Below are 25474 nucleotides of genomic sequence, written 5' to 3' on the forward strand. Positions count from 1 at the left end.
TACCCTGATTCTGGTAAGCTGGAGGGATAGCATGTTTTACTCACTTAAGAGAAAATGAAGCAAAATATAGATTTATAAACACAATGGCATTAATAAGTTTGTATGAAGTATATAATTTTCACAACTAATAACTATTTTCATGACTTAAAAAAATTTCATTCCAAACCAAGAAACCATACTTCTCATAAGAAGTACAAAGGAGGAGAAATGGTCAGTGGTTAAGAGCATTTACTGCTCTGCAGAAAACCTTGGTTCAGTTCCCAGCACTCAGAGGATGGTTTACAACTATTTGTAGTTTCAGTTCCAGAACATCTAATGCTCTCTTCTGATCTCTGCAGGTATTGCATGCATGTGGTGCACATACATACACATACAATAAACGTATCTTAACAAACTGATATCCATGGGAGGACTGCCCTTTTCAGAGGAGTGGAATGGGGGGTGCAGAGGGGAGGGGACAGGGATGGGAGTAGAGGAGGGAGGAGAAACTACAGTCTGGATGTAAAATAGATAGACAGACAGACAGATAGATAGACAGACAGACAGACAGACAGACAGACAGATGGATAGATAGATAAAATTTACAAGTACAAAAGAATTATCAGGAACTTCGATATTACAAAAGAGCAAGATGAACACCAAGCATTTACCCACAAAGAAATTAGCACCTATTAAAATAATTTCATATTTCAAGGTACCCATATCTAAGAAATTTTTATAAAAGTTTGTAATAAAAATAAATGCAAAGTTATTTACCTGAATAATTTTCAAGGGTGAATCAGGCTGGTAAGTCTGAAGTCTAGGTACATAGTGAACCAGCATGTGAAGCATGTTACAAGCTACATGGGCAACTGTTTTATTAGTAAACTGCAACAACAAAAATCATTGTTATAAAAGTTCTTCATGCATATTCATCAACATTAGCTTCTGGCAATTTAAATCTCATGTCCCTTTTATCATAATGTCAGCTGTTGTACATTCATCTCTCAAAGCTCCTATCTGTACAGTGTCCATTTCATTCTTCACTTTGCTTAGCAAAATGCCTCAAACATAGCATACAATCAGAAATATCTGTCAATTAGCTGGTATTACTCAAAAGTGCTTACTAAGTAAATCATGTTATTTAGCCTTCAACAGATGCTGTGGCATTAAAAGTTCTCAGACAAGAACAATAAATTTTCTTTCCTAAGTAAAACATATTCATATAAGCAGAGCATGGTGGAGCATGCTTGATTCCAGCACTCAGAACACTCAAGCAGGAAGATTATGAATTCAGTGACAGTCTGAGTATGCTACTGAATTAGAAGCTAGCCTGGGCTAAATAATGAGATTTTTTGTCTCAAACAACAATAGCAAAAACAAACCCCCAAATAATAATGAAACAAAATAAAATTTTATAATTTTATTCAGAATTTCCACATGATTAGATTATCACTACTTTTTTTAACTTTTTTTTTTTTTTAAACTGTGTGTTGGTTGCCTGCATGTATGTATGTACACCATGTATGGGCCTAGTACCCGAAGAGGCCAGAAGAGGGTACTAGGTCCCCTGGAACTAGAGTTATAGAGAGTTCTGACTCAAAGCTGCCCACGACTCTGGCCTCAGCACACAAGCACACACATAAACCTATACCACACCTCTCCTCCTGTCCCTCCTCCCTTCTCTTATACACACACACTAAATCACCTCCCTCCTATCCGCTGTTTTAAATGACTGGTTTGTTTGTAAGACGTCATTCACATGTTTTTAGGAAAAAAGTCAAATATAGGAAAGTTCAGACAAAAGAGCTCATCACAAAAACACCTTAAAGCCAAGAGTTGGACTATTCTTAAAGCAAGTCAGAATCAAGGAGTTAATGTAATAATACATGATGAAAATGATTATTAAATACTGTAGTCACTGGGGCCCAGGATTATTAAATGTCTGGGGGGAAAATTCATGTGTCCTCAATATATTTCATTAAATAGTTTTCTTTACCTTTAATGAAACACAAATTACATTCAGAGCTTCTTTAATTTGAGGATGATGAGATTCATGGACTAATTCTTCACAAATCCAAATCCCTAAACTGCAAAGTGCTACACATCTGAAAAGAAAAGAAAAACAACCTAAAATGACTTTAAAGAAAACTAAACATTTAGTACAGTCACTGTTTGAGTGAATCAAAGACTTTGTTACTGTATGAGTTAGCTGATAGGAAAAGTGGAAATAAAAACACCCCAAACTGAAACCTAATTTTCTACTGTATTCATTACCAATAGTGATGTAACAGAGAGGCAGGCTTGGACAATGTGCAGCGCCTTTCTGACAAATTCATATTACTAAATTGGCAATGTGACAAGTCTTCTTCCCAAACAAATGCAGAACCTGCTTTCAACAGGAGACTCTAATATTCTTGACTGGCAACAAGAAAATGAACTTACATAAAAATAAACCGACGAAATAAGTAAAAAATGTGTTATTCAGATTTAACACACCAGCAGAAATAGACCTTGTAGGACGTTAGTTGTTTCCCTAATATCTTGTGGGGTTTTATTTTCCTAAATGTAACTCAGCTAAGTTTCAGCTGAAAGTTATTTGATAATCAGAATCAGGAAGACATCAATGTACTCAAGTTTATGCTTCTGATAAACTGTATAATAGCTCTCTCCAAGTAAATATGTACATGTATTAATACTGATATTCTTAAATATAGTGGGACACTACATTTTATAATAATTCAATGAAAAAGTATTTTTTCTTCCAGAACACTGAAGAGGCTGAAGTCTCCTCTTAGGGTGTAGACTATTAATGCTACCCAATTATTCACTACCGAGATGACCAAAATGTCTTCAGAGTAAAGGCTACTGCCTTATTTTTTCTCCCTTGGCATCAATCCATAAGTCTTACATAGTGTTGGCAGATCTAAATAACCAAGTTTCAGGTTTTAGCAATAGCAATATATGAAGTCCTAAAACAACAATACATTTTAAAATGCAGCAAAATGCTTCATAAACTCAATTAACCAAAAGCAGGCACTGAGAGTACCTACACTGAATGGTTTTGCTGGAACACCAGGCTTTGGTTAGTTGTGGTAGTTCCTGCCTATAATCCTAGCACTTGGGAAGCAGAGGCAGGAGGATCACGAGTTCAAGGGCTATCTTGGCTATACAGTGAGATCAAGGCCAGTCCATGTTTACATGAGATCCTGTCTCAAAAACAAAACTCAATGAATTAATTTAAAATATTGAAATATTAAATAAATTAGAGGCTACAAACAAGATGTTACTGAATTTGTGTGTGAACACCAAGAGAAATTAGGGGACATAAAACAGAGTATGGAGTTTCTTGACCAATTTATTAAAATAATTAAGATTATTTACCTTGGGCTTGGGAGATAGCTCAGTGAGTAAGAGTGCTTACTCCAAAGTAGGAAGACCTGAGTTCAGATCCCAGCATTCCATTCCTATAAAACTGTGAGCATGCCCGCATAAACCAGCAACCCCAGTGGGGATAGGGTAAGCAGAGTCATGCTGGCCACCAGCCTAGCCAAAACACAGCAAGCTCTAGGTTCAGGGAGAGACCCCATGTCTTAATGGAATAAAATGGAAAGCAACAGAAGACACCTGATATATTCCTCTGGCATGAGCACCTGCATAGACACGTGTATACATACATGTACACATACATGCAAGAAAAGGAAGGGAAAGTAAAAATCTTCTGATAGTCTATTAAAAATCATGATCAAATGGTTCAGCGGTTAAGAGCACCAACTGCTCTTCCAGAGGTCCTGAGTTCAATTTAGCAACCATATGGTGGCTCACAACCACCTGTAATGAGATCTGATGCCCTCTTCTGGCCTGCAGGTATATTTGCATGCAGAACACTGCACACATATCAAATAAATTTAAAAAATCATGATCAAATAGGTGCCTATTAAAATATACTATTTCCTTAGCTATATCAGTTTCTATGTCAGAACTATTTTAATGAACACTGATCTCAAAGCACTGCATAAATAACTAATGAAATATAATGATGAAGTAAAATGTAATCAAGATTCAAACAAATTATTAGTTATGAAAGATGAAGGCTTTTGGAAGTCTGGAACAATCTGAAGCGCAGTAATCAATTTTTACAAAATACTAAGCAGAGTCATTACATTAAGTGCTAGATCTAAGAATATCTGACCTACCGTGCAGGGCCAGAGGGCTCATCTCTTGCTGAGCTTAGAACAGTTTTAATTATAAGTTCCTAAAATAAGAAGAAATAAAAGAAATGACTATGATTTCATGTACTAGTTCAACAAATATTTACTAGTTGGCCATTCTTGGCCAGATAGTTCTCTGGACATTAGAAATAGAGTGGGTAAGTAAACAGCTTGTTCTTATATTTACTTTCAATAAAAACCCAGCATTATTCTAAAAAGTAGCTAACAAATCATGAAATTTCTAAGTACAATATGTTTAAAAATACTTTTTTTTTTTTCAGTCAGGAGAGTAATAAGGATTCACTATACAGCAGAGCTGACACTTAAGGAGGCATGAATACCTTTAAGTTTTTTTTTTTTTTTAGACATATTATTTGAAAGGTAGAGCCAGATGGCTTCATTGGTGAATTCTACCAAATACTTCTAAAAGTAAGACTGATTTTTATCAAGATCTTTTTAAAAAAAAAATGAAGAAATAAGAACATCTTCACACTCATTTTATGAGGCCAGAATTATCTAGATACCCAAATCCATAAGGATACTACTTTCTTTTTTTAAAAAGTCCTAAAAAATTACTAGTATTCAATAAATAAATTGAACAGTGCATTAAAAAGATTGTACATGATTAACCAGAATCTATTCCTGGAAACAAAAGGTGGTTCATTTATTGGACATATTAATATTGTTAGAATAGCCATGTCACCCAAAGCAATTCCATTTATAGTTACATATGTAAAGAAATCAGTATGATAAAAAGAAAACAGTACACGAGGGATCATGACATGCTTGTACTCTCGGAAGCCCGAAGGCAGACATGAAAGGACCACAAGGTCCAGGCCAGTCTTGGCTACACAGTGAAATCTTGTCTGAAAACACAAAACAAAACAAAATAAAAAGTTACCTTTCAACAGTATTCCTGGTGCTATAAGCCTGTGATACCTGCACTTGGGAGGCAGGGGCATGAGGATCTCTACTAGTTCAAGCACTCCTGGGCTACAGAGTGAATTTTAGGCCTGTCTAGGATACATGGTGAGACTTTGTCTCAAAACAGTTCAGAATATGCTATAATGAAACCTATACTCTTTTTACTAACTCAAAACATTTTTAAAGGCTTAAGAAGAAATTCAAACCAAACTTTCAGAGAAAGCAACTTGGAAAAATAAAACGTCAGCATAATCCCCCAGAGCTGCAGTGTCTTCTGCTCGGCTCTTGGGATGCTGAAGGTCAGTTCATGTTAAACATGGAACATCGTGCAGTTACTGTCACAGCACGCTTTATTAACAGGAGTGCTAAGCCCTTGGGAATTTGGAGTAACATAGGCATCAGTCAGAGACAATGACCTAGTCACAGAATTATTCACTATGGCTCACACTGCTGGGGTCAGAACATTCAGAACTTTCCATGCCAGCCCCCTCTACCTTGATCTAAGAGGTATTGAGTGCATAGGACTAAATACATGATCAAATCCTATTTCCTCTTTAAACAGAGGCTGACTTCTGCAGAGGCTCAGAACAACTTCTTACTACTTTTCTAACCTGAAACTTTGAGAAGTGCATACATCACAAGTGTTATTGGCCATGCCTGCTCCTGGTGATTGTCCGAACCCTTTGATGCTTCAGGTTCAGGAGATACTCCATGTTTCATACAAAGTTCCACAGAGCAGGAAAGTTCTATCACTTTGATATAATATAATATATCAAGAAATAGAAAATGGAAGTCAAACATTCAGCTTTAGTTTAGCATCTCAATCTTAGAAGCCGTACATTAGCAGCATAGGTCTTGGGGCAGGGAGTAATTGAATGGCTCCTAAGGGGCAGACAAGTGAGCAGGCTGGGGAATGAGGAAAGGTTTCTAAGCTTTTAAACCTGAAAAGGCTTTGCTCCTAGCAGTTTTATGGCTGGAGTATTAACATTCTTTAGTAACTAGATTCCAAAAGGCAAACGGAGAAATCAAATTCCATCATATATGCTAAATGAATACTGGTGTCTTATTTCTTACCTTCACGTCTGTAAACTGAGAAACAGCAATCTCAGGGATGTTGGGATGGAGCGCAGGCAGTTCACAGCATAAGTTGGGGAAGCAGACTAAGGATCCCAGGAGAACCTGTGCTTCCACTCGTGGGGCCTGAACATCAGATTTGAGCAATCTATGAAATGCTAGTTAACTGTGTTCTTAAACTACTCTTAAATATTTTTTCAATAATCACATTAAACAGGACAGTAAGAGCAATGAAGAGATTAAAAAAGGGAATGTCAATGATTTAGGTTTCCATCTAGAATTTCTAAAGACAGTATGATTATTCTTAGTAAATATAATGGACAAATAGCAAAACTTTCTTGAAAAGCAACCAATGAACAGAAATCATCTGTAACTAATGAATTTTAAATAAAAATAAAATAAAAAAGCTGGTAACCAATAAACATTTAACGTAATTAAAGGGAAAATGAACATTTTATTTGTTTATTTATTTATAGAGACAGGGTTGTGCTACATAACCTAAGCTGTCCCTAAACTCACTTTGCAGCCTAGGGTGGTCTGGAACTTGTGATTCTCCTATTTCAGCCTCCCAAGTGCAGGGCTTATAGATACGTGCAACCATGCCTGACTAAATTACTTTAAATGTAGTTCACACTTCATTATTTCAAATAAGCTGATGACTCAATGTCACTACTTTAGGATAAATAAAAAGATTAAAATGTTAGTTCTGTCTCCAAGAAATGGTTACCAGGCTAGATGATCTTTATCTTTTTATGAATATGAAAAACACCACTGTCCTTAATCTATCTTTACTAACATAATTTATGTCAACACAAATCTTACAGAAGAAAGTACTTCATGCTGCCTTTCATTTTATTAAGACATTTCTTAAATATCAATACTGGACATTTCCTCTTCTGCCCACTAAACAGGGACCAAGGCATTATTTACTTACCAACTGGCTGATAGGTTTAAGAATACTTAATAAAAATGTGAAACACCAGTATATTAGCAACATAATACTTCCATTCACATAAATTAAGACTCAATATCTAAAAAAGACTTGCATCTTAGTATGATTTCAGCTTACATGACTTTCAACAGAACAGAACAGCTCATTTTTACTAGACCTGTTAAGAGTATACCTAAAATCCCTAACCTAAGGAGGCCAAGCAGGTCGACTGCAAGCTGAAGCCTGTCTGTACTACCAGCAAGACATTATCTCAAACAAAACAACAAAACAAAAGATAAAATACTTCATGTCCAGATTAAAAAACAACTCAGATGGACAGGTATGAAAGGGCAGAGTAAACTGACATCTACCATCCTGGTTTAAAACTATCCTATACAAATAGAACTAGTTTAAAAAAAAAATCAATATTCAGTTGAAGGGATGAGTTGAGGTTTTTTGCTAAGTTGGGTAAGGTAACTGGCAATGTCTAGATATGAAGCTATAAAAGGAATAAATGATTATGTAATAGTTGAGAAAGACAAAATTCAATCATGTGTAATCTGCTTAAGGAAGGGAAAATAAACAATGAGAGATGATATGGATAGAATCTGAAAGAGAGTGAAAGAGCCAAGACTTGGAATTGGGGTTTTTAACAGCATCCAGAGGAAGACTTCCTCTGACCTTACAGGGCACATGTGAGTGTCCAGCTTGTTTCCTACAATGATTTGGTTTCTACGTAGCCTTCCTCAGTAATAGGCATCATGCAAATTAGCATAGAAAGGGACTATTATTTGCATTACCCAAAGGATGCTATACATAACCAATATCTAGATGTAGGGGAGGAAAGTGAGTCACATAAAAGGCATCAGGGTTTAATTCTACAAAACTTTGACAAAAGTTGCAGAAAATATGGCTAGTCACCTGGAGTAACTGGTCCACTGATGAGGAAAAGTTTTCACAGTAAATTAATCAGAAGTGACAGTTTCTCCTTCTGAGTTCTATCAACTTTGGCCAGTCTAAGAGGCTGATTATCTGGGTATCATGGCAATACTACAATGAAGTTATAGCTTCTGCCTCATATTTGGTTTGTCTTCCATGTAATCTACTTCAGAGTAATGTATTTAATATTCTCGAGACACAGGCTTTATTACTTCTTTCCATATTTTAAAGTATTTCTTTAAGCCAGTATAGCATCATAACCTGGTCCACAACACTTAAAACCTACTAAGATGTAACCAAAATGATTTCATTCATCATCTATAATCTCATCACAATGTAGGTTCTGATTCAGTACTTCAGCATTGCTAATGAGCAACCAGATCATAGTAAATGTAGTTGTGCAGAGCACGCTTTGGGTGATACAGAACACTTTCCTGTTCCTCTGTAGACTAGCCTCTGCATATATGAACAAGGAAGAAAAAATTTATAAAGCCACCAAAGGGCTAAGCATAATGTTGAGCATATAGTACGTACTTAACACTGTCAGTGAGTATCTAAGCACTGCCCTGGGCCAGGCCCTGCAGATATCAAAATGCAAGATATGATGACTGTTCTCCAGGAACTGTAGAAACCAACTTGGCTAGAATATAGTCCTTTCTTTCTCATTTGCACATTTCTTCCACATGATCAACTGTATCCATCCAGGTTAAGTGCTTTAAAAACACCTTTAAAACATTCCTCTTGACCTCCTGACTTATGTATACAATTATTCTATTGACCTCTCATCAGTACCCAATGCACACCTTATGTACTGCCACAAGAAGCATTTTTATCATTCACTGTTGGGCTTTCAAAACAGAAACAATCTGTTAAACGGTTGTGCATGCTTTAAAATGACACACAAGTACTTTACTCTTCCATATATCCTAAACTTTTATCTAACAGGACATTAGAACGTGATCTTTCTAAAGTTCACACTTGATCATGTTAACAACTTGTTTCCTTACATCATTACTCAATTCTCCTTAGACAAAATCTAACCCTTGTAGCACTATGTCCACAGTTACTACCTTCCTGGCTAGCCCCCTTCTGCTGCTTACATATTCCATTACCCTGGTTTCTGTGTAATTATCTCACAGCTTCTTAACGTGCAAAGGTTACTCCAAGGACATATTTCTGGGCTATCCCATGAATGTTTGTTCTTTATCCCATTAAAATCTTAATTGTCAAATAAAAGTTCTAGTTGAATAACATGATGATTTCATGCACACACAGTAATGATTATTCTCCACTCTTATCTTTTATAATAACTCACAACCCTTTCTTCACTTCCTTCCCTGTTTCCATAGATTTTCCAACTATAAATCTTTTTTTCCCTACTGGATGTAAACCATTTTTATAGCTCTTGGGGGTAATTCAACTAATTTTATTGCTTTCTTAGCATATCAGAATTTCTTTTTAATGTGGGAGAAGCAATCAATTCCAATTAAATGGTAAATTTTCCTGAACATGAATTTGTTATATTTTATCAGCAATAGTGTTCTCTTTGTTGCTTTGTAAGCTGAGTCTTGACAAATAGAGTTTACTACCTTAAAAGAACTAGAAATAAAGACTTACATTAAGAAAAGCTGAAGAAGCCACTCTCCCAGCTGCTATAATAAAATCCATAATGAGCATTGTGGCACCAGGCAAACCAAGTGAAAAAAACTGAGGTGAGCAGTGCTTGATGATTGTATTGACAATGTCCTTAGAAGAAGAAAAGAGGAGAGGAAGATGACCACATATGTAATCTTGGGTATCAGCTAATCGATATCATTAAAAACAGGTACAATGTGAAATAAAAAATATACTGGCTGAATACCTGGAAAGACCAATTTTAATTCTTCCAATTAATACACGCTTAGTATATTTTGTTAGGAAAGTGAACTTAAAACCCATGTGACTAGCTGACATAAATGAGAGCAGGAGGGCTCTTTGCTTCACAGCAAATGTTAGCCCTACATTTCGTAACACTGAGTTACAGGGCAGTTTCTCCAGCCACCGAGCTGCTTCTGTGTGATAATTCACACTCTGAATCTACACTGAACCTATATGATCTGCTATGTGGCAACTGGAGAGACCTTATTTGAAAATAGACAAATTGGAAGTCCTTGAATAATAGATATCTGGCTTCAGAAACCTAAAGGTAGGTGATTTTAAGTGAATATTCTTAATATGGCATTATGATTCCGGAATTTACCAGGAAACATGCAGTGCATTTGGCTGTATTATTCAATGTGACTTTTTAGGAAAGGTTTTTACTAGCCTGTATTGATTATAAATAGTAATGTTTCATTATGGTATTTTCATATAGGTACATAACATATTTTGATCATACTTACTCCACAACCCTTTCTTGTCACTGGCCCACCTACTCCCAACTGATCCCCTTCTTCTCCCAACCAGTGTTCTTCTACTGCATGTGACTGACCTTAAATGAAAACTCTATTTTTGTAGCAGTAAGAATGTAATAGTATATGAGATATGTTTATAAGGGTCAGCACGCTACAATTATTTTCAAATTAATGAATAAAATTTTCTCATTTGATCAGAAAGAAATTAACTATCAGCTTTGAATATTAGTGTTCTCCAACTGACATTTAGCCAAATTACAGTAATCTTTCACACTTTAAGTTTTCCAACTAAGATCAACACCCCTGTAATACATGTCCTAGAATCCTATCTATGATTATTCAATGAACATAAATGACACAGTTGCCAAGGCAATGTAATTATCATTATGGCAATGTATTGAGTAATAAGAAAATATGAGGTAAATTTTAGAGTAGAATAAACCTTATGATTGCTGTATGAAAAGGTAAGCAAATTCATATTCCTCAAATGTCAATAAGAATCAATTATAAAATACCTAAAAACAGACACATTGGAATATTAAGAAAGAAAACAACCTAAACAAAGGATTATCTAATCTCTTCAAAAAGTGAGTTGGTTAGCATGTGAAAGCTGAAAGAACACTGAAATCAGTCTCTTAAGTACGGCGATAGCTTGTTTTCAACTACTTTTCAAGAATAAATAAGGTCATAAAGTGGGAGTGAATTATATATAGTCACTACGTGTGAAGGACAGTTTTAATTCTTCAGAAGCCAGAGTTAAACAGAATGAAAACCAGTGTCTTTGTTTCCTTTCCTAATGCTATGATGAAATACTTTGACCTAAACAACTCAAGGGGAAATGGTTTGTTTAACTCAGATCTCTAGGTGATAGTCCGTCACTGCAGGAAAGTCACAGTGACAAGAACTCGAAGCAGCTAGTCACATATGTGCACAGACAGAGTGGAACAATGAATGTGTTCATCTAGTCCTCAGCTTGCTCCATCTCCCAGTCCAGGATCCTCTGCACAGGAAATGGTACCCACTCACAGTGGGCAAGTCTTCCCACTTCAACTAATGCAATCAAGACAATCTCTCACAGACATGGTCAGGGGCCCAGCTCCTAGGTGAATCTAATTTTTGTCAAGTTGACAACTGACACAACTGATAAAACATTTAAAAAGATACACACATTTACCTGATCAATATGAAGCAGTCCACAATGCATTATATTGTAGAAATGTGTTAAAAAATCTCTATTTGGAGATACATCTTGTCTTCTTTTCATTGTATTACAAATAAGTTTATATGCATGTAATTTACCTTGTTTATACTTATCAGTCAACATGGTTGCCTAAAATTAAGAAATCCGTTTTAATACTAAAAACCAATAATGTTTATAACTATTTAAACAATCAAATATAATGAGCAGTATCTGTTTTCATATATTTCTTTGTTGGTCTAATTTTGTTAATGAACCAGAAGTCAGGACTAGGGAAACTATGTTACTGAAATGATTCAATGTACTAATGAATAACCACAGACTGTTTCACTTGAAAACAATCCAAGCATCAAACAATATTTAAGAGAAATAAATCTCTAAAACTATAGTTGGTGCTTTACTTTTTATTTAAATATAATGAAGACAGGCTCTTCTAGAGTTGTGGGTATAGTTCAGTGCTATAGCACTTGTCTAGTATGTGCAAGGCTGTGGATTACATCCCTGACAGGGGGAAAATGAATAAAAACAAGTAAATGTATTTAAAACATTTAAGACATACTTTTCTACACTTACTTTTGCTTTATTAAATAAATAAATAAGTAATGTGATTCTGCTATGTCTAACTCTCCTCTCTATGCAAAATTTCTTAAAGATACTGGCTAAAAAGTAAGTGTTCTTGAAGACCAAACGTCTGTTAAAATTTCTATCAAATGCTCAAGACTAATTTATTAAAGAAAATACATTAATGTTTTATATATTAAGCTTACCTTAAAAAGCCAAGGTGTAAGAATTCTTAGTGGAGGAATCAAAACAGGTGGAGAAGGTGAAGTCAGGTTATCTGCTGAAATGCCAAGGTTATCTCTGATCTATAATTTTCAAATGAAAGGTAACACACATGTATTACACCATTTCCTCTTTTAGCTGTTCTACCTTAAACAGAAGTCAAATCCAGTCTCTACCATAACAACCTACAAGTGACTTCACCAGGCTGAGCATTCACTGAATTCAAAGCAAGATCAAGGTTGTAATTATGTTCTCAAAGGCCTCTTCTTTTTGAGGAGGAGAGGTGCTTGTTGTTTCTTGAGACAGGATAGACAAGGCTGGCCTGGAACCTGCTATGTACCCCAGCATGGCTTCTACCTCATGATCCCCTGTCACAATCTTATAAATGCCAGAATTACAGGTGTGCACCACACACCAGGCCTTCTTCTACTTATTAATACTTTATTTTTCTTCCCTTTTCCTCTTATAGTCTTTATTTTTTTTCTCACCTTGGCTAGATTTTGCCAAAGTTCACAGAGGTAATCAAAAACTTGGGCATGTATTTCAGGATCCATAATAGCATTGACATCTCCCAAAATGCCCAGCATTCTTCGCCACATGACAGTAGCAACATCAGCATGCCACCCAGTGAGTGTACCTCCTGCCATCACACTACAGCATTCAGATGGAAATTCACTGATTTCTACAGAAAAAATAACATAATTGTGTCAGTACCCCAAGAGCCAAGCTAAGTGAAAGATCTTAAATATCTAGAAATGTGAACAAATGGAAGTAAATAGAAGCCATTTTTTCTGATAATGTCAAAACCTTGCCAATTCATAATTCCCTATGTTGGTAATAATTTCTTGTTAATAGGGCTGTTATTGAGATTTGCTGAAGAAAAAATATACAACTACCACTTCTTGTGCAGCTATCAAAAAAGGCAATTATTATCCTTGTATGTGTGTGATGTGTGTGAGAGAGTATGTGTGTAGAGCTGGTTCTCTCCTTACACTGTGGGTTCTGGGAATTGAAGGCAGCTGGCAGGGCTTGTGCTATAAGCGCTTTTACCCACTGGGCCATCTTGCCAGCCTGTGATAGAGACATGTATGTAGGGCACAAGTATCAACTTTATAAGCACACACTCTCACTTTTATTTATTATCTAGTTTAGATCATATCATCAAGCAGAAAATCTTAGGCTAAAGTAATTCCTGTAGGAAGTCTTCATAAGCCAATTTCTATGGAGCTAGAGTGTGCAAACAGTAGCACCAGAAGAGTTATCACCACATAAGGAAGATTCTTGTACTACAATTTGAACACAACAGTGTTAGCATAATTGTGCTTTTCGTGGTGGTGTTTTCTGAGACAGGGTTTCTCTGTGTAGCCCTGCTGTCCTGGAACTAGTTCACAGACCAGACTGGCCGCAAACCCAGAAACCTGCCTCTGCCTCTGCTACCACTGCCCGGCATAATTATCCTTTTTATCTTTAATACTGACAAGGTGATAAGCAATAAATATAGGTAACTTTGATCTTAGTCTCATTTCTGCCACTAACCACATTAAACAAATTATTTTAATGACTTAAGGTTATACTTCCTCACTTATAAAATAGATGGTTTCACTACAGACTTTTTCCAGCTTAAAGAATCCACTATTCAATGCTTACAACTGTATAGGGATTATAACAAAGTACAAATGGTGACTCATGCCTGTGATCCAAGCTCTCAGCAAAGCTGAGGCAGAAGGATCCCCACCATTTCAAGTCCAGCCTGTGAATTCAAGCCTAGCTTAGGCTACCCAGTGAAAGCTTGTAGTAAACAACTCAACAAAAATAAATAAAAATGCTGATATCCTTGCAACTAAAGAACTTAAGAAACTAAACATTTTTTAGACCATCAGAATCTCAAATAGGTTCTTTTTTGGTTTTTCAAGACAAGCTTTTTCTGTGTAGCCCTGCTATCCTGGAACTCACTCTGTAGACCAGACTGGCCTCAAACCCAGAGATCTAACTGCCTCTGCCTCCTGAGTGCTGGGACTAAAGGTATGTGCCACCACCATCCAGCTTAAATAAGATCTTTCATGTTTGATAATATTCCAAATATATTGATAATTTATAGTCTGTCCATTTTTACAAGACATATATCTTATATTTGTAATGCTTAAATTTTCTCTTTGCATGTAAATTATATAATAACTAATAATATTTAAAAGATATTATACAGTTAATCTTCAGAATAAAAAGTAGGCTTTCAGTATAAAGCCAGTAAATCAAAAGAAAGCTACTGAGTTCTAACCACATAGAGTTGTAATACTCTTCCTAGTCTACAGCATACGTGCACACACACACACACACACACACACACACACACACACATGTGTGTGTGTGTGTGTGTGTGTGTGTGTATAGAGATCAATTCATTTGTCTCTAACTTAACTTCCTAGAGTAAAACTACAAAGTATTCAATAATAAAGGGGCAAGAAACAATAAACAGTATTTGTTTAAAATAAAAGTTGTGTGGCAGAGCTCCCAATGACATTAATGGGCTAACTGAGGAAATGTACTATAGCTAAAAGAATGGTAACTGATGTTAAATATTGTGAATGAAGCTAACACATTGGGATATACAGGAAGCACGCATATTTGGGGGACAGATCTACTTAAGTTTATAGGTATAAAATATTTACAAGTTTAAATTATATGTGGAAAAACATATAAATTGGTAAAATGGTAACAGCCTGGTAAAATGAATGATTTATGGATTTTTTTAAAAAACTAGTCATATTAACTGTTTTGTAATTTACAATTTTTCTTCCAAATGGTGGGCAAACAGTGTACAAACACGTTAAAGGCCACCCCAATCCACCAAGCAGAAACTTAGGCGTTAGTTGCACCTTAAAGAATGAGCCCCTTTACTTTAGGGGATGCATGGATCTCTCTGGGAAGGAGAAATAGAATAGACTTTGCGGTGGGGACTGGAGTGGGAGGGATCAGGTATAAGGGAGTGGGTGGGTAGAGGGAGACAGTGCAGGGAGAGAAAGCTGAAATTGGGGGACAGTGTAGAAAACTTGTGCAGTGGAAACTTCCTGGAATTTATGAGGGTAAACCTAGTGAGGATTCCTAGTAATAGAGGCTATGGAGTTTGAACTGGTCGTCTTTTGTAGTCAGGCAAGGCTGCCAGTGGTGGGACTGGGTTGTAGTTGTTTGAGCCAACAGGGTCCTGTGGAGATCCCTAAACAACCCAGACTGATGCTAGGACGGAAGGTCATTCTCTGAAAACTGACAGCAGGGGCCCAGTGGAGAGGACAACATCCGTACAGCTCACAGAATGTAGAGAGGTTGAGCTGGTCCTGCATCTTGGAGCCTTTACTCCTACATTCTAATCTCTTTGGTGCAAGAAGGTACTGTGCAGGCTAGAAAAAGAGAAACCTGGACACCAACCCAGCCACAAAACCCTCCACCTACAATCTGCCCTGCTTGCAAGATGTGCTGGGGCAATGGTAGTGCAGAATTTGTGGGAGTGGCCAACCAATGTTTGGTTTAATTTGAGGCCCACACCATGAGAGGGAGCCCATGTCCTATAATGCCTGGATGGCCAGGAACAAAAGACTAGATAGCCCAGAAACCCTAAACAAATAAACAAACAAACAAATAAATGAAGACACTGAAATAATTCCTAGTGGATAGTCCAGAGACCAAACAACTGGCAAATAATAAATAAATGAAAATACTGAAATAATGCCTAACGATAGTCTGCTATACTCATGATTGGTGCCTCGTCTAGCCATTATCAAAGAAGCTTCCTCCTGCAGCAGCAGATGAGAGCAGGTACAGAAACACATAGCCAGACTTTATATGGAGAGAGTCTAAATTGGAGGTTTACATCAGGTCCTGCAGAGATCCGGGAACCCTGCGGAAGAGGGGGAGGATAGACTGTAGGAGTCAGCGGGGATGGAGGACACCGGGAGAACATGGCCCAGCGAATCAACTAGACAGTGTTCACATAGGCTCACAGAGACTGAAGCAGCCAGCACAGGCCTGCATGGGTCTGCGCCAGGTCTCTGGGTATACGTTATGGCCGTTGGTTTTGGTGTTTGTGTCTCTGACTCCTTTGCCTGCTCTTGGGACTCTTTCCTCCTATTGGGGTGCTGATCCAGCCTCTACAATAGGTTTTGTCTTGTATCACTGTATCTTGTTTTGTCCTGTTTGGTTGTCGTCTCTGTTCTGAAGAGGAAATGCAGAAGGAGTGGATCTAGGGGAGGAGTGAAGTGGGGGGAGGGAGCCTGGGAGGAGTGAAGAGAGGGAAAATTGTGGTCAAAATGTATCGTAGGAGAGAAGAATCTATTTTCAATTAAAAGAAAAGAATATCAACAATACACAGAAAAACAAATAAAATAATTTTAGGGATATATATAGAGAGAAAAAAATAGAATGAGCCCTTTAAAGTAGTCCAGGAGTTAAATAGCTTTCATTTCTTCCCTTGGTAAGATTAAATACTATGAATAATAAAAATGAACTTTTAATAGGACTTATATTTTGTCAGATATGTCCTTGGCTAATTTTCAGAATATGTTTCAAGTGTTTATCTGACACTTTTTATACTATGCAGATTTCAGTTAAATGCATTAAACAAAAAAATAGGTGAAATTACTAATTTGACAAATTGTTTTACTAAAAGCCTGGCTGACAAGATAGTGCTGCTACTTCCTCCTGTGAGTGAGCAAGATACTCGAGTACAGTATTCAGAGACCTGAACCATGGTGAGCATACCTATAATCCCAGCCCTCAGGGAGCTGAGACAGGAGCAGTAGGAGATAGAGGCCAACCTGCGCTACAGTGCAACGCCCTGTCTCAAAGTTAAAATTTTAAAACGGGGAACCAGGTATGGTGACATGCTTATAATCCCAGCAATTGTGAGGCAGAGACAGCAGACCTCTGTGAGTTCCAGGCCAGGGCAGCCAGGGATACACAGTGAGCCTTGTCTCACAAACAGAAAGAGGAGAACGTGGGGAAGGAGAGAGGGGTGGGAGAGGATAAAAGACACACTACCATACGGTGCAATCACTATCACTGATTATAAGGCTGTTAAAACCTGTGATAAAACGTGAAAACAATCAGAGCTATTTTTATAATAGCCCCTTTTAAGGGCAAGAAAACCAACAGAAGGCTCAGAAAAGTCAGAGACGTAAACTAAGAATAAATAAGCACTGCTGAGATGACGCCCTAAGGTCTCCTGACACTAGTGCTTTGTAAGAACAGAAATTCTTGCAAACATTGCCTAGGTCATCTGGCGTCTGCAGAACAGAGTGGTGGAGCTTCTCATCGAGCTGCAGGTCCTTCTGTTCCATGTGATCTATATTTAGTGTAGATGGGGAAGGTGTCTGTGACCTGGATCCCAGAGCGGAATGGGCTGGGGATGCACTTTCTGAACCTGTAAAGATAAAATTTCATAAAATTACCGTGAAGAATATATTCAGTATCCTATCTAAGACATAATATTTCAAACACCAGTAGGACATAACTTTAAAACATCAAAAGACAAACCAAGTTATATACTATCCAAAGATGTCAACAAAAATCACAATACTGTCTCCCGCTGGACTAACAGGATCAGGAATAGATATGCCAGGTAATGGGAACCATCAGTGACAGAGACAACCTCTATTTTCATTCTTGGTCTAACTATACAAACTTTGGTACCACTGCTATTTATCCTCTTTTTCTCTTTTGAATTTGGGACAAGTCAACAGTGACGGGGCTGTTCTTCTATATAATAATAATAGTGATCAATGCTAACTTGGTTTATAGTAGTTCCCAGCCTCCAGTGTCCCCTCATCTCTACTCTTTCCCACCAATCCGTTCTCATGTACAGTGAAAACACATGAAAATGCGTTTTCTGATTATGTCGTCATTTAAGATCCTCCAGAGGCAACGTGTATGCCTATAACCCCAGCACTGAGGTGTGAAGAGGACCAGGACTGCAGTGCGGTCATCCTCAGCTACATGTTCAGTCGGAGGCCAGCTTGGGCTTAATGACAGTCTGCCTTTAAAACACACAAACATGGCCAGCAAGATGGCTCAGTCAGTCAAAGACACTTGCTTAATAAGTCTGACCACTTGAAATCCCCAAAATCTATGTGGTAGAGGGAGACAACTTACTCTGGGAAATCACCTTCTACCTTATATGTACACAGCTCACACATGCATGCACACCTTTACAACATAAATACATGTGAAAGAATTACACCCCTCCCCACAAAAACTGCCATACAGAACCAACCAACAAACAAACAGAAATCTTGCAAATCAATAGATATATGGTGGTACATGCCTGTCATCCTGGCACTTGGATGGCTAAGGCAGGATGACCATGAACTTAAATTAAAGTCAACCTGGGCTACAACCTGAGACCCTGTCTCAAAAACAAACACACAAACACACAAACAAACAAACAAACAAACAAACATCCTCCAAGTCTCATTTCTCTTGCAAACCCTCCAATTAACTTCCTAGTGTTCAGGCGTCCTTGTAATGCTCTTATTACTCTACAATCCGCCTTTAATTTTTGTATTCTAGCCAAATGAACTCTATTTACTAAAGTCATCATAGTCTAGACCTTTTCCATGTTTTCTTTTCTTTGTACAGAATCCTGATTAAATTCTTGCTTAGACATTGTTTCCTACTGATGCCTACTCCTGACCTTACCAAGTGTAACTCCCTGCTATATGGCTTGGTAGACTTTCATACGTTCACATTATACCACTATCATACTGACTTTAACATGCCTGTTCAGTTTGAAATACCCCTCAGCAGAATACAAGCTCCTTAAACACAGGCTTGTTACTTGTCACATATCATTGCATTGCTGGTATCTACCAAGCTGCATGACACCTTGCCAGTAAGCACTGTGCGGCATAACTGCCATACAGGATAGCTGATGGGAGCTACAGAACAGAGTCCACTGGTACTAAACAGGAGCTATATACATAGTTCATTTTCTCATCTTCAATTTCTTTCTAGCTCAGAAATATCAAGGTTCTAGACCTAGTAATTATAATATTCTACCCTTTTTACTTCTTTCTATATAGTAAAGCAAAAAACAATATAAGTTACACATTTGTATTAATTTTCTAAAAGTGTGGTTCTACATATCACTTGAGTAATTTTTAAAAGTAGCACAATAAATGCTCAAAAGATAAAGAACTATAGTATATGCATCATGTTACAATAATCACATGATCATATGACTATTATGTGTAGAAATAATTCGACTCCACCTAGGATTAAGTAGGTGGAGTCACATTACTAACTAGGTGGCATGTTCCTTTTGTTTGACATACAAGAAAATTCCTATGATAAGACAGCTGCAGAAGCCTGAGGACTCTGAAGCTTAGCCTAAGCACTATCACAGGGAAGGCACATGGAGAAAAATCTCCTTAACACTTATCGAAAACTTCAAGCATCTCCAAGAGACATCAATATTTTCAGCAAATGCTTTGAAATACAAATCTATTTCTTTTATCTCCATAAATCAATATGTCAGACATTTTAGATTTACTGTGTGTGTGTGTGTGTGTGTGTGTGTGTGTGTGTGTGTGTGTCCACTGACCACAGGATGTGTGGGGTACAGGACAACTTGCAGGAACTGTTTCTCTTCCTCCTCTGTGTAAATCTCTGGGACCAACCCAGGCTGTTAGGAGTGGTGGCAAAAGCCTTTTCCCAATGAGTCATCTTGATATCCTAAATTCATTTTCAAGATCAAAGATTTTAAAATCAGTTTATATTAAGATGAATTACCAAAGGATCAATATTACCTTTAATTTTTATAATGGCTGACTTAAAGGTTTTTCACTGTTAAAACAGTTTTTTAAAGCAAAAACACCCAACATTTTTATACTGATACTCATATCCCCAATATGCATAGAGCTTATATTAACTATATGTATTAAACTTCATATCTTTTAATCTTTCCCTCTAGATTACTTGCAGTATCTGAAAACTTCTGTATTAAACAGGAGAGAAGATCCCAGGGGAAGTGACATCCCTCTGATAAAACACAGTTACCATGTTACCAAGCATGCAAACTTGACCATCAGAAAACATTGTTACAAAGTTTTGTATATTGAGTATATGAAGTTATACTCATTCCTGAATTTTATGTTTGTGAATTAAAAGCCCAGCTATTTTTAAACACCCCTGCACTACAGATAACGTCAGAGATTAAGGTTAGTATTACTAATAAAACCTCCCAATAGGGTAACAGAATCGGTCATTCAATGCAGCACATAAGTTGCATGCATATTACAAATTCTTAGAAGTTTAGCTACAAAAAAGACCACATAAACAAACATAAAACTAATTTTTCATACTAAGTTTTAATTTTTAGATTTTTTTTGTTTGAACTATTTATTTATTCATTTACTTTTGTGTGTGTATGTACCTGTGTGTGTGGGGGGGGGTGCATGTGAGGGCATGGAGAGGCCTGATTGTTGATATTAGGATGTCATCATTTTTTATTGCTATCCAACTTTTGAGATAGCACCTCTCATTCAATCTGAAGCTTAGTTTTTGGAGTAGACTGGCTGGCCAACAAGCTCCTAGGAGCCACCTGTCTTAGTACCCCAAAGCTGGGGTAGAAGGAATGCATTGCTATGTCCGGCTTTTTCAGGGTTCTGGCATCTAAACTCAGATCCACGCACTTGCTTGGCTAGTACTTTACCCATTGAATCATCTCCCTAGCTCTTGGAGCTTTAGTTTTGATGAATAAAGAGACACAAGAAAAAAAGAGTGGTGACATTTTCTTTCACATTGTAATAACCTTTGAAAAACACAGCAGTTTCTGTTTTTGTTTTGTTTTGTTTTTAGTTTTATTTATCATGTATACAGTGTTCTGCTTGCATGTATGCCTGCAGGCCAGAAGACGGCACCAGATCTCATTATAGATGGTTGTGAGCCACCTTTGTGGTTGCTGGGAATTGAACTCAGGACCTCTGGAAAAACAGCCAGTGCTCTTAACCTCTGAGCCACCTCTTCAGCCCCTATAGCAGTTTACTAATGTTTTAAGTAAAGTAGAATTAGAATCAAGCTTGCATGGGGAAGTATTTCTGTTTTTAAAGAGATCAGGATGCTTAGAATCATTAGCGACTACCTCATGATTGTTAACTGGAATGGCTAACCTCTGAGTGGGGTGCGTCAGAGTATAGCTAGAACCAGAGTAAGTATAGTGATATTTTATTTGTATTGAAATGTGATTTTATTTGTATGTTAATAAAGTTGCCCTGAGGTCAGAGCAAGCCAGAGCAGAAGCTGGGCGATGGTGGTGCATGTCTTTAATCCCAGCACTTGGGAGGCAGAGCTATGTAGATCTCTGTGCGTTCAAGGACACAGCCAGCATGGCAGACACTCGCCTTTAATCTCAATACCAACCATAGAAGACCTGGAGGTTTGTACAAACAGGCAGTGATGAGGAGGTCATGTGGCTGGGTTTACAACCAATGAGAAAACAGAACAGAAAGTCTATAAAAAAGACAGGACACACAGAAATAGGTCTCTTGCGGAGAGGAAGGACAGCAGAAGCAGTGAAGGGTAAGGTTTTCTGCTCTTGCTCTGACCTCGTGGTTTTTAACTCTGCAACTGGCTCTGTGTTTCTTATTTAACAAGCCTGTTACATCTACAAGTAAGTTTAGATCACACGGTAGAACCTTCAAGATCATTTTAATCTCTACACTAACCCTGAAGTAACATTTATATTAAAAAAAATTAAGGACTCCACTTGTTATACTAAAGTTGAGTTTGGTCACATTTAAAAAGTATCTGGACTGGGTGGCGGTGGTGGTGCGCACCTTTAATCCCAGCACTTGGGAGGCAGTGCCAGGCAGATCTCTGTGAGTTTGAGGCCAGCCTGGTCTACAGAGTGAGATCTAGGGCAGGCACCAAAACTACACAGAGAAACCCTGTCTCGAAAAACCAAAAAATGAAAAATATATAGTGAAGTACTTTTTTCCTCTTCTAGATTGTTTACTTAATAACCTCTTCTAGTCTGGTGCATATACATCAGGTCCACTAATGCTTACCTATATGTACTTCATGTCAAGAAACTACTTTGGGTTTTTGTTTTGTTTTCTCCTCTGTTAAAATAAAATAAAAATCAAATGAAAACAAAACAAACCAAAAACTCCATTGAAATAGCAGTAGGTCCTATAAGCTGTAGAAACTTAACCATTCTTTGGAGTTTAGAAGCCAAGATTAAGTAACATTGCAGTGAGTTACTTTACCAGTAACTGTTGCAACTTCAGCAGAGAAGGCTTGCTGATTAAGGCTGCTTGTTTCTGAATCTAAATGAAGTGTTGTTAGGCTAGCCACTTCCTGTTCCTCGGTGCTCTGAAGATGGCCAGAACCGGAGTCCACATCAGCAGAGGACGGGATCCCTATGTCAGTCCCAAAGCCAAAGTCTGCAGGAAGAAGAAAGACTAGTACTACAGCAACACAAGACTCACATGTCCAGTCTTCCCAGTCTACTCTTTGCAGTATACTCTGGCCGGTGTAAGCAGCAGTAACACTTTGAGGCTCTCAACTAGAAACATTTTAGGATTGTAACACCTTACTATTAACAATGACTATTTTAAAATTACATTCTTATGTAGTTTCTGATAGCTGGTAATACACTTACTACTTTTTAAGTATTTTATAAATCTGTCTCTCACTCTCTCTCTCTCTCTCTCTCTCTCTCTCTCTCTTTCACACACACACACACACACACACACACACACACACACACACACCATCACCATCATCATCACGTATCTTAAAATTGCACCTGTTTGAGCTCAGTATACCATCAACCTATTAAAGAAGGAAACATACACTACTCCAATGTACCTCCTAGCTCTTCATAAACTTGATTCCCAAAGATTTTTACTTTATTCTGTGAATGCTAAGTGTAGAGAGAATTTCACCAGCATAATGATGTAGTGACATATGGTACCAGATAATAATTGCTGATATTTAACATGGAGGAACATTCAAGGAAGGGTCTGGGTAGAACAGAATTGGAAAACAGATGTCAAATATGAGTACATTAAATAACAGCATCTTGTAACCCTGCTGGCTCTTTATTTTAATATTAACACCATTCTAAATCATTTTTCTTTTCACATCTTCTGTCTTTAATATGTAATTTATCTTATGATGGACAGTGGTTTGGGTTTTTCAAAATGCCCCTGCCCCCTCTTTTGTAAAATAAAATGGTCTCAACCTAAGAGGATTCCCTAAACCTTACTTCAGAATTTGTGAAATCAACATATAGGGTAACATCAGAGAGCAAAGTAAAAGCTATGCAGTCCACGAGTCAACAAACAACTGACAGAAAACACAGACTCAAACAGTAAAAGATACTTGCTGTCAAATTTTCGTCCATCACACTGGAACGCACTGAAGGAGTCTGAGTGACTATCTGAGCTCATAAGATCACTGCTCCCTGCACTGGCAGGAGATGTCCACTCCGAGGGTACACCTGGGTCATCAACAGGACGCATCTGGTTCTGTTTGTTTAGAATATCAGGGAGGTCTTTCGGAATTTCAAGGCTTCCTGGACTACTTCCCCTTCTTGTCATAGTCTAAAACAAGAAATATTTTACAATTAAAATATTCTTTAAAATCTTAATTAAGCATCTAAAACCTTTAGTTTTCAAGATAATAACCAGTATAAATGCTGATATTTAGGACCTCAGCTGGATAGGAGAAACATACTTATTGAACATTTTAAATAGTATGTAATGACATGTCCCTGATGCCTAAGCTACTGTAGTTCTACTTAAATCAAAGAGCCAAATATCAGGTGAGATGGTGCTGAGTCTAAGGCTCTTAAAGAGAAGAAAAATAAAGTTTATAGTGGAACAAAGAAGCAAACAGAGTACGTGAAAAGATGATTCTAAAAGAATTCTCACTTACTCAAAGAAAAAATTCAAATAAAAGGAACGGTAACAGTCATGGACAAATTAAAACCCAAATGGAATATGACAGTTTTTAAAAGCAATTCTGCAACTGAGAACTAGAGATACATTAGCTTCAATTTCATTCTGATACTTAATATTTAATATACATGGTAAATCTGAACATCGACTCTGGAGTTATCTGAATTTTTTAAGCAATATTTACACTATCAAAACTATGGAAGCGGGCTAAGTGACTCCTGTTGTTCTTTCCTGCTGACAGTTAGCAGGTGATACCAGCCTCCAAAGAGGGTAAGGGGAACTAGGAAGGAAGTGGCTCATAACTACTAATGTCCAGTGTGTCTGTAGTAAAAGCTACATGTTTCAATGTTTTATGTCTTTTAATAAAAAAAAAAAAATATAATTTAAAACCTTTAGTTTAAAACACATATCCATAGGATTGGGGATTTAGCTCAGTGGTAGAGCGCTTGCCTAGCAAGCACAAGGCCCTGGGTTCCATCCCCAGCTCAAAAAATACACACACACACACACACACACACACACACACACACACACACACACACATATACATTCCATGCCCACCCCCCCTTCTCTCTGGGGATTTGACCTAAAGATTTGTAAATGTTAGGCAAGCACTCTATCACTGAGGTCCAGCCAGCTTTCCTTTTACTTCTGATAAGACTGGGTCACACTAAGTTACACAGGCTAGCTTAGAACTTACATTGTACCCCAGGTAATGTCTTGAACTAGCTATCTTCCTGCCTCAGCCTCCTGAGCAGCTAGGTAGAACTTTGTACCCCTAAGTCCAGCTTTAAAAAGTTGTAAGGGCTGGCAAGTCAGTGATGAAGGTGCTTACTGTGAACACTGATGAACAAACAGGCAGAAGTGAGAACTACCTCTCCTAAGCTGTCCTCAGACATTCATGTACATGCTATGGCATACATGCACCCACATATATACACAGAAAAAATAAATACATTCATGGTAAAATGTTTTAATTACTTCATAAAAGAAGGGTTACATTTCAGTAAAATGAAGTTTTGAAGAAAACTTTCCACATATACACTATACCTACCTTTTAGTTTTCTATCGTTTTCTCAAGGCAAATAAAG

At 37.4% G+C, this 25474-nt stretch overlaps 1 protein-coding gene across 16 annotated transcripts in view; it reads right to left on the reverse strand.

Annotated features, from left to right (window-relative positions):
- The window catches only part of Ralgapa1 (Ral GTPase activating protein catalytic subunit alpha 1), a 212136-nt gene that overhangs the window by 88976 nt on the left and 97686 nt on the right, over positions 1-25474 (reverse strand). For all 16 annotated transcript variants that reach the window (XM_036205956.1, XM_036205953.1, XM_036205958.1 and 13 more), the window contains 11 exons: positions 23810-24026; positions 22686-22862; positions 17690-17842; positions 12921-13114; positions 12417-12515; positions 11626-11781; positions 9676-9804; positions 6189-6314; positions 4176-4234; positions 1979-2087; positions 757-867 (listed from right to left, as the gene is read on the reverse strand). In XM_036205956.1, coding sequence (XP_036061849.1) covers positions 757-867; positions 1979-2087; positions 4176-4234; positions 6189-6314; positions 9676-9804; positions 11626-11781; positions 12417-12515; positions 12921-13114; positions 17690-17842; positions 22686-22862; positions 23810-24026 — 1530 coding nt within the window. The remainder of the gene's footprint in view (positions 1-756; positions 868-1978; positions 2088-4175; positions 4235-6188; positions 6315-9675; positions 9805-11625; positions 11782-12416; positions 12516-12920; positions 13115-17689; positions 17843-22685; positions 22863-23809; positions 24027-25474) is intronic.

This window comes from Onychomys torridus, chromosome 14, assembly GCF_903995425.1.
Source record: "Onychomys torridus chromosome 14, mOncTor1.1, whole genome shotgun sequence".
NCBI classification, from domain to species: domain Eukaryota; kingdom Metazoa; phylum Chordata; class Mammalia; order Rodentia; family Cricetidae; genus Onychomys; species Onychomys torridus.